Here is a 10,840-nt window from a genome sequence, read left to right on the forward strand (position 1 = left end):
ATCTGGAACTCAAGTACACTGAACCAAATTCGAATTTCGAAAATGCTAGTGAATATGTTTGAAGAAGTGATAGGCATGGGGGGCTAGTTGCCCTCCAATCCCTGTAAAATAATGAAAGGGCTAATTTCCCTAAGAATTTAAAATTAAATGATCCCGTTTTTAAGTTTCTTCTACAACGCCTTCTATAAAAAACCTTATATGCCCTCAGGGCATAACTTAAAACCCTTGCCCAGAGGGCTGTGGGGGGGTGTCCTCCACAAAAAGATATTTTCTATCTGGAAATCCACTACGCTGAACAAAATGGTTATCTCTCAATTTTTAATGGATGTATTAGAGGGAATGATGGGCGTGGGGGGGGGGTTAGTGGCCCTCCAATCACTTTCGACTATTAAAAAGGGCACTAGCCACTCCGATTTGCAAGAGAGAGAGAGACGAATGAGCCCTTTTCGAACTTTTTACGACAACTCCTTCGATACGAAGTGCCCGGGTAGGGAGAAAAAAAAAACCTAAAAACAACACATTGTGCCCATATCGTTCTTTACTATTCTTTACTTTCGCTGCCTATGATAAATGTCGGTAAACATGGTTCTGAAACATTGACAATTTGACAAATTTAGGAAGATATGCCTGATGTTTTCCATGCTACTACTAACAAATCATAACAGTACGAAGCCACCTGAGGCCAACACATTTTCGCTAGCTCTTCCTCTCTCCCAGCCTATTTAAAGCCTCCCTCTGTGCATCCTCCTAAGAATTTCCAACCTAGCTTTAATCTTTCCTAACGACCCTCTCCAATCCCCATTCGGGGACGATATAAATCATCTAATAATAGCATTTCGTACTTGTTTGAGCAACTGTATAAAAAATAAAGTTCTTAAAAAAAAAATTCTGCTTGACTCCACTGTCTTGGTGTCTGTAGACTATGGTGACGATTGGGGTAAAGGAGTGTGTGTAGCTGAGATGTGGTGAGTTAGCCTTAGATGATGCGTTGTTGCGATTAGTTGTTCTTGGTAATTTGTTTGAATACTATTGTTCTTATTCTTTGCCATTATTTGGCAGTCTATTCAGTAATTTGTTGAACTGAAATAATATGTTTGTAGGGTTTATTAAATTGCCAAATTAAGATGAATGAACCCGTAAAAACTTGAACTCACTTGATAAAACTTTTGTATCAGTTATGATTCAAGCCCATATAATGATACACCCCTCCGGTCAGTTTTTTTCTGAAAGCCATTGATAGCTTAATCCCAGAATTTTGCTTGACCATTAATAGACTTTGTAAGCTTCAAATTGCACCCACCGTCTGCCAGTATGTCTTTATCTATTACTGTAACATTACTGCTCAGCTTTACTTTTCTTATCCAGCCTTTCCTTTTCTATTTCGTTGTTTCCATCTTTTATTTATTCATTTACTTTTTTGTTCACGTTGAAGAGTCAAATTCTTATGTTCCTTACACCCTACAATTAAGAGCTCAGCTCTCCGTTGGGGCCGCATTACTTGTTAACTATGTTGTATTGAATTGAGTAAACAAAATCATTCGTCCATTTGACCTTCATGTGTCTTCGTCTGGATTATATCTCAGGGAATGGGTTTAAGATGTTGTATTTCTCTAAGGGATAATTTCATGCCACTTTAAAGAAGAAGGAAGTATTTTTTGACTCTTGTGTTTTGAACTTGAAGTTAGCCATATTTTGGTGTAGCGTGTGGATGATAATGAATAAGAGCACTTTACATGTAATTGCAAGGATTTGAATGTAGGCCCTATCCATAGAAGGGTGGGCTAGGGGGTTTTAACCCCCCCCCCCCCCCAGAAATGTTTGTCCCTCTCGTAAAAACGTAAGAGAAATGAATATAAACAAATGTTGATGCGTTTTTTTAAGTTTTTTGTAACCTCTCCCACTTCCGGTAAAAGAATCCTTGATATGTTTTTAATTTTAAGGGTTGAAAATTTTGGGATTGGTATAAAAGGGAAGGAATAGACGAATGATACATTTAAGACTAATTGAAAACCGGGCAAAAGGATACAGCATTGAGATAGTTTTTTTTTTTTTTTTTGAAGAGTGGAAAGAACATATAAGGAGATTGACTGTGGCTATAGTGTTGGAATTTATCATAGTATATTTTGTTATTACCTGTTCCATCTTTATAACCATTGTATATTAGTCTTTTTTTTTGCTATTGGCTTTTTATTTTTAGTTTTGGATGTTAAGCAAAACCGGTGAAATACGACGTGATGAGGCGTGCTTAGATTACGCCGGCCGTGACGTCATCCTATACCCGTGCCATGGCTCAAAAGGAAACCAGTACTGGGAATATGATCCTGAGGCAAGCTATTTTGGGATTTTGGCTGTATTTGTAATATAGGCACAAAAAGAGATAGAGTCATTACCAGTGTCATTAAGGGCTGCTAGAGTCCTAGCAGCCCTTAATTCTTTTTCTTTTTTTCAAAATTTGTATTGTTATGCCACATCTTTTCAATGAAATTTTAAAATCGTAAAAGCATTTCAAACAGCCACTGTTACTGTTTACTGTTTCATCATTTTAACTTTAATTTTAGAGTCGAATATTTTAATTTTAGCTCTCCCATCACCTTTGCATCACCTCTGCTTACCTCGTGATTCAATACGAAACCAGTACTAAATTAATTTCCTTCTGCAACCACATCAATGTTATTAGTGTTGTATTTGTATTAGTGTTAGTATTAGTGTAGTACAAAACTGTATTAGTGTTGTAATGTCACATCTTTTCAATGAAATTTAAAAATCGTAACAGCAATTCTTACTGTTTTCTGTTTCATCATTTCAACTTTAATTTTTGTGTCAAATACAAATGTATCTGTATAAATTAAGACTACCGAACAAAATTTTGTTGACTTCGGGTTCTGACTATCCTCCACGAAATCTTCATGAATGAAAGGACTGCTGTTTGAGATTTCACCGAAGCAAAACAGATCTTGTTGTATTTCTTTAGTACTAATTAAAAAGTTTATGGAAGGATAATTAGAGTGAATCTGAATATTTTAATTAATCAAACCAAAGTGTTCGTTTTTCAACGTAGTAATCTCTTGATTCTCTGAGAGTTGGCAAGCTTTCAAAGTAAAACACTATTTTCTTAATCCTGTTTGAACTACTTTCATACAACTCTCATAACGTCCTTGACATCTCTGCATCATATTAGGAAGTGAACTCCAAAGGGAAAACAATTGTTTACTTCCGATTGACTTTTTAGCACCAAAAATTAAAGTTTCATCACCGTGCGACGACCCGAAACTTTGATTTATTTGTCTCTTTATGAATAAATAACTATTCATATATATTAAATTGTTTTAAGTAAAATAAAAATTCTCCCTTCAATATTTCCCTGGTTCAGACTAAAGAAAATCATTTATTTTATTAAATTGACAATTACAAGAATAATACCCTTAAGGGCTCGACGATCTGTTATTTAGGAAACAACTTGTAATGACTAAGCAATAATAATGCTAAACACATCCATACTAAACTACGCCTAAAAATAAACAAGTAAGGAAGAAGAAATCACCTCACTGACTGTTCCGACGAATACGGCGATATTCCCATCACACGACAATCAAAATCATACCGAAAATTTCTCTACGTCATTGAGGAACTAGCGCTAACTAAACGATATCCAACATATAAATTAATTCTTATAACAGTATATGACTAAACATTATATATGATTTATAAATAAAAGTTGAAATAGAGATAGAATCCTTTCAATAGACAGTGATGATGATAACAGTGATAGAAATTCACAAAAATACCAGATATTTCGGTCACATATACAGTGACCGTCATCAATAGTTTTACTACTGATGATGGTCACTGTATATGTGACCGAAATATCTGGTATTTTTGTGAATTTCTATCACTGTTATCATCATCATTGTCTATTAAAAGGATTTTATCCCTATTTGAACTTTTATTTATCGTCATGGACAGGCAGTGTGATCTCCGAAATTATCTATTTGCTTGCATCTTTTCCTATAGAAGCTTTTGCTTGCATCTAGTCCTATAGACATTGTTGGAGTTTGCGAAACTTTTCTGTCTGCTAATACACCCCTTACAATGTTAGATCTGCCCGGGATAAAGTGTATTTCACGTACAAGGTGTCAGAATTCGAGAGGAGGTCAAATGCTGTATATTCGTGATGACTGGTCTTTTAGTATTCTCAGTGATTTGTCTGTATTTGATGAAGGGTTATGTGAGACTATTTTTGTTGAAGTTGTACCTTTGGGCTGTAATCCATTTATTTTCGGGTCTGTTTATCGATCTCCGTCGGGTAACCCAAAAATATTTTTTGAAGTTTTTGAACTGCTGTTGAAAAATCTGGAAGCGTTGAAAAAACAGGTTATTATTTCGGGTGATTTTAATTTTGATCTTTTGAATCTCGATGTTGGAAATAATAAGGAGTTTTTAACTATGATGTTGTGTTCTAATTTTCTTCCAAGTATTTCTCTGCCGACAAGAGTTACAGCTAACACAGCTACATTATTAGATAATATATTTTTTTCTCCTGTTTTATTTGATGCTGAAAAATTGTCAGTAATTTTGTCTGATATGTCAGATCATTTTCCGGTGAGTGTTCTTTTAAATTTAAATAATAGTAATAAACAACATCGAGATTCAACAATGGATAATTCAAAAAAGCGCTATACATGGATTGATTGTAAAGTTCTACGTCAGTTAATTGGTGACCATGATTGGAGTTCGGTTTATGGCTCAGATGACGCAAATTCTGCGTTTTCAGATTTTATTGATCAAATGATGCGTCTGCGGGATCGGGATTCTTCAACACGAGTTTCGCATGGAAAGTTTGCGCAGGAATTTGACCCATGGATTACTGAAGGTATTTTGGCATCGTTAAAACATAAAAATAGAAAATTTAAGAATTATTTAAAATTACAGACACCTGAGTCGTTTGTAGAATTCAGAGTTTATATGAATAATTTAAAATAAAATATCAGACATGAGAATAGAAAATATTATAAAGATAAATTTTTTGAGTATAAATCGGATATGAGAAAAACATGGCAATTGATAAATGAAAAGATACGTCCTCATAGTCGTAAGAATACTAGTGTAAATTGCCTTGTTTTAAATGGGGAAAATGTTACAGAGCCCAATGAAATTTTAAATGCTTTTGGAGATTATTTCAGTAATATTGCTTCTAGACTTGCATTGACTATGAATATGCAACTGAATTCCCCTTCTGTTCCAGTTAATGAGCAGCATGCGGAAAATTCGTTTTCTTTTTCTGAGATTAAGCCTCATGAGATTGAAAAAGTTATTCTGAAGCTTAAACGGAGTTTTTCTAAGGACGAATTTGGATTTTCGGCTCAAACCGTAAAGCGAATAGCGTCAAGCATTTCACCTTTGCTGGCACATATTTTTAATTTATCACTTATGCATGGGGTTTTTCCTGAAATTTTAAAAAAGCAAATGTTATAGCATTACCTAAAGCTGGAAGTTCAACTCACCCTTCAGATTATAGAGTCATTTCTGTACTTTTGGTTTTCAGTAAAATTTTGGAAAAACTTGCAAATAGTAAATTACAAAAGTATTTGTTTTACAGTAAGATTTTACACACGTCTCAATATGGTTTTATAAAAGGAAAGTCAACTGAACGGGCAATTCATGAGATTTTACTAAATATTAATCATTAACTATATGAATGTCAACAAGCTTTGGCAATTTTTCTTTATGTCTCCAAGGCGTTTGACACGGTAAATCATTCGCTACTTCTTTTTAAACTAAAGTCTTCTGGGTTTTCAACACAAGCTGTTAAATTTTTTTCATCTTGCCTTTCTGGGAGACGACTAGATTGTGTTGATAAATCTCGTGATCTCCGTTCTGAAACTTTTCTAATTAATTACGGAGTGCCTCAGGGCTCTGTCCTTGGGCCTATTCTATTTATTCTTTTTATAAATGATTTGCCAGAAGTTTTGCCTCTTTGTAAAATTATAATGTTTGCTGATGATGTAGTAATTTTTGCTTCTCACCGGGACCTATCAGTTCTTTTCCAGAACCTTGGAAGTACGTTACTAACTGTATCTGTTTGGTATTCAAGGAATTTACTAGCTCTTAATGAAAAAAAATGCCAGTATATGTTATTTTCGCGAACTGGATCAGTAGTGTCAGATACCTTCTCTCTTTTTTTGAATGCTCTTGAATTAAGACGGGTGGATCAGTTCAAATATCTTGGGATTATTTTAGATGAAAATTTGTCGTTTCATAATTATGTAAAAACACTGTCGTTAAAAATTTCCCGAAATATTGGCATGCTAACTCGTCTTTGTCACTTTTTTCCTAAAGCTATTCTAAAATCTATTTATTATTCTTTTGTCAACCCATATTTTATATATTGCATTTCGGTTTGGGCATCTACCTTTCCGTCTGTTTTCAAATCTCTTCAAATACTTCAGAATAAAGCAATGAGGATTCTTTTTAATATTGATTGCAGAACTTCAGTTAGACACCTATATGGGACTTCAGGAATTTTCTCTTTGGACCAATTTCATTTAATTTCTATATCTAGTATTTGTCATGATTATCAATATAGTAATTTACCTGTAAATTTCTCCGGCATATTCTCGACTAATTCTTAATTTCATAATTATCCTACTACGTATCGTTCAGACTTTTCGTGCGAAATTAGCCCGACATCGAGAGCGGAATTCAGCATCCGTCACATTGGCCCAAAAATCTGGAACTCAATTCCTGCATCAGTTCGAGAATGTAGCAACAAGCGACATTTTCTAAGACTGGTGAAGAAATATCTTATGACATGCTAAGCATTTTGTTCATTAGGATTTTCTTTTTCGTTGTTGTAAAATTTAGTTAGAAAATGGCTGTGTATTTTCGTTGGCAATATTTTCAGCGCTAAAGTATGCCACCAGGCATGTGCGCTGTTTTGTGACATTTATTTATGTACGTGTTATAAATAAAAATATTCTACTCTACTACTCTACTCTACTACTCTACTCTACTCTTAACAAAAAAAAAAAAAAAAAAATCATGTGTTTCGTAAAGGAATCAAGCATTCGGGATAGCTGTATTTCAGCAGGAATTGAGCTCCAAGTACGTCCCAGAGTCACGGTCATTATCTTTCGCTGTTGAACTATCCAGAAGATGCTTCTCTGTCAGCTTGGTTAGTCTTAAGCAGATTGGTACATCTTCTCTATTTGAACAAGTAGCAACATGGGCGCCCATAAGGGGGGGGGCAGGGGGGCGCCCCTGAGGCTGAATGATGCTGCATTATTTTTATATTTTCGTTCTGAGATTTCTATTATATAGCATTAAAAGTGCCAATTAGACGAGGTTTGCCCCCCCTCCCCTTGGCAGTTAGCTTATGGGCGCCCATGAGTAGCAAGAATATTTCTGGCAGTAGCAGCCTAGCCTCCCCATTCCCGCCACAGGTTTTTTGAGACGAAGCCTGTGAAGGGAAAACTGCTTAATGATAGAATCGTTCCTGAAAGGGAAATGCAGTCAACGCTTTTCTTGTAAATATATGTAAAATTAAATTTTGCAGAACGATATGTACAAACCTTCGTTGATAGATATTTCTTTGAAGGTTGCCTGAACCTATTTTAGTCTTAAATATTGAGAAGGGACTTTGAACATATTCCCCTTCCCGACAGAACTGTCTATTAAATTTCCACATAAACAAGTACGAGGACGGTTTTAGCAAATTACTAAAGCTGTTTGCTTGTGCATTTTTTTTTCCTCATATTGTTTTAAGCTAATTTTTTGTATTTGTTTTTTGTTTATATATAAATATATTTTTTCTCCGTTCATAAAGGCTTCCGCTTGTTAAGTTAAAATATTTGAATTCTCTTATTATTAATTTTTTTTTGTCCACTGTCTTACTTAAAACATTATAATACCCATTTTTTTATATTTTCATTTGTTAGAATTACTTTTAAATTATTTTTGACTTTCGTTTACTTACTTTAGACTCATTTTGTCTTCCATGGAAGTAGCAAAAAATGTCTTGGAATCAGCGAAGATAATAAACGTATCACAATGGAAGAATGTGAAACTGACAATCTACGCGTCAAATGGAAGTTTGCTAATTACGACCCATTGAAGAAATTATGAAACTATTCATGTTTGTAATGCTCAAGGCGCTAGTGAAAATTTAAGTGATCTACCGATAGTTTTACCGAAAAGCTCTGCAGAAACTTTAGTGATAGCACATATAGGCGACAATCTTATTTTAATATCGGGAACTGATGATGTTTACATTTTTTTTTTTTTTTTTTTTTTTTTTTTTTTTTTTTTTTTTTTTTTTGGTAAGTTATACATGTTATACAAGTTGTACATGCTAAAATAAGTTTTCCCTCTGTTAAAAGGTATGATGAAGGGTACTAGGTTTAGTAACACTCCCTGGTTTTTAGCCTACTTATTCTGCTTCTTGTTAAGCACAAATTCTCTTTCGTGACTTCTAAGCCCAAATTTGTAACGCGGAATTTTCTCACAGGAAGCTTGAAGGTCATGTCATTCCCTAATGTATAAATACCTTATTTGTATAGAGGAGGGATTAGCCTAAGTACTGGTCCTAAGGATTATATAAGAGAAATTGACATTTACCTTAGGTAGTTTTATATGTGAAATCCCCATTCATAAATACACTCTGACCCTCAAAATTTCTTCAGTCTACGCCTATGGATAAGACTGATCACTGAGATCAACAGTCTTACTCAACACTAAATGAAGATTAAAAAAAAAAATTAACAAAACTTGATCAAATCGTTATGGTTATTTGCCTTGCATGTAATTCATTGTGAAAACTTCGTGGTCCCTTAACACTGATTTAGTATAATTATGGTCCTTGCTTTGTCTGTAATATGGAGTCAAGCATTTTGCTTAATAGGCAATGGTTTGAGAGCAATTCGCTTTTTTTCTTTTTCATGGAGATGGTGACGGACGGTGAAAATGAAACATTCGATAGCGGTGTTGCCATTAATGTATGCTCTTTAGACTATTTTAGCATTAAAAATCAAAATGACTTTTAAAATACAAGTCTGAATATTTACGGGGAACTAAACGATTTTCTCCTTGATCTTATTGGAAAAGCTCTGCTAAATGTCTGCAACAATTCACGCACTTGTGCAAAGCACCCGCCATTCAGTAATTGTCACTCCCACTAGAGTGGTCTATCGCATTTGGCATTTACTAGGACTTATTTTTCTCGGCCCCAAAGCCATTTGTCGTTGTTTATTTCGAGCATTAACAGGAAATATTAGCGAAAATAAATCGAGTTTATTTACTTTCTTTTTTTAGAATCAAGGTGGGATGCTAATGAGATTCTGTTGATTTGAGCAAAGTTAAGAGATATATGCTGTTAGGTTGAGTAGGCGAAAGATAAAAGCACGTCAGATATGTCCTTTGGCAAGTGACACATATTTTGTGAAATTAAGCGCCTAAAATTCCCTCTTTTGAGAAGTGATACACTGCCCGATTTAAATACTCCACCCTACACCTTATTGGTGCCTGCAGTAACTTATACACGGAACCAAAGAACACAGCAGACTTTAGTTATAGTTTATACCTTAGTTGAACCGCTTTTTAGGTTCGTATGTTTACCTATGTGCAGTTATTTTAGAGAGTCTTTGAACAAACATTTTATGTAGGCTCGGCTGTTCTATATTGTGCTGCTCTCAATTTTGTTAAATGCTGCGTATTCGGATATTACGGAACAATTTTTCTCAATCACAATTTGAGTTGTGCCAGTTTTTCACATTCCTTTTTTTTCTGTTTTTGTACGAAAAGATTATTATAGTTCTAATATTGGGTTTATTGGTATCTTTTGGAGCTAGTTTTTTTGGCCAGTTTTTTGTTCTTTTATATACTGCCTAGAGTTTTGTATGTTCATTTGTTAATTTTGTCACTTTTGTTATGGGTTACTTCTTACTCTTTCCATTAACTGCATTTTTGAATATTGTATAGCTTTCTCGCTTTCCGTTGTTTATTATTCTTTCAAAGCATAGAAAAGGCTGAACATATCTAATGTTGTGTTATTTTTTTCCCGTGTGCCTTTGCAATCTTTCATTTTCTATGCTCTTTTTCTTCCTTTTCTTCTTTCTTTTCTGTCCTCCTAAGGAAGAAAGTGATAAGAACAAGATTCAATATATATATATATATATATATATATATATATATATATATATATATATATATATATATATATATATATATAATGTTTACCATCAAAAACACAAGAGCCTAGTTAAAATGAACCGCTGTCGCTATTGAGTTGCTTTTTTTTTTTCCATAATCAAAATGGCATGACCAACTCTACCATTCATGGCTGTAGGTATAATTCACAGGACATAATTCAGGGTTGTGAATATAATTCACATCTAAACTTTTGAGGATTCTTATGCAACACAGTCCAAAATATTTAGGCTTTCATCCTGCTCGTACAAATTTTCAAAAATGTTAAACTTGGCTACTAAAAACTGGTTTTTGTGACCGAGGTCGGTCTGTTTCTCGAAAACATTTTTCAGGCCTGAAGTGAACTACATGGGTAATTAACCCCCCCACCCCCTCCCCAGAATAAAAATCTTGGATGCGACCCTGGATGTTAGCCGTATTAAATAGAAAATGAAAGCAGGGCGGCAAATAACTTACAATTTCACGTGTTTGCACTTACGACTTTCTTTTTTTGGAAGGCACTATTAAATGTCAATGTTTTAAGGAAATTACTAAGGTTTTTCCCGGAAATAAAACATATCGTGAATGTAAAAATAAATTTTTTTGTAGTTCTTACTATCTTTTTGTATGCTTATTTTTGCTATTATGAAGTAATATTTTC

At 34.1% G+C, this 10,840-nt stretch overlaps 1 protein-coding gene across 3 annotated transcripts in view; it reads left to right on the forward strand.

Annotated features, from left to right (window-relative positions):
* Pgant9 (polypeptide N-acetylgalactosaminyltransferase 9) overlaps positions 1 to 8,282 on the forward strand; it is a 94,009-nt gene extending 85,727 nt beyond the window's left edge. For 2 of the 3 annotated variants that reach the window (XM_089090131.1, XM_089090132.1), the window contains exons 11-12: positions 2,198 to 2,326; positions 7,978 to 8,282. In XM_089090131.1, coding sequence (XP_088946257.1) covers positions 2,198 to 2,326; positions 7,978 to 8,121 — 273 coding nt within the window. In that variant the 3' untranslated portion in view covers positions 8,122 to 8,282. The remainder of the gene's footprint in view (positions 1 to 2,197; positions 2,327 to 7,977) is intronic. The other variant, XM_089090133.1, reaches the window with a different exon arrangement.
* Positions 8,283 to 10,840: the final 2,558 nt, after the last annotated feature.

The sequence above is a fragment of the Artemia sp. Qi Xiang Cuo genome, chromosome 6 (assembly GCF_049724085.1).
Source record: "Artemia sp. Qi Xiang Cuo chromosome 6, ASM4972408v1, whole genome shotgun sequence".
Lineage (NCBI taxonomy): Eukaryota > Metazoa > Arthropoda > Branchiopoda > Anostraca > Artemiidae > Artemia > Artemia sp. Qi Xiang Cuo.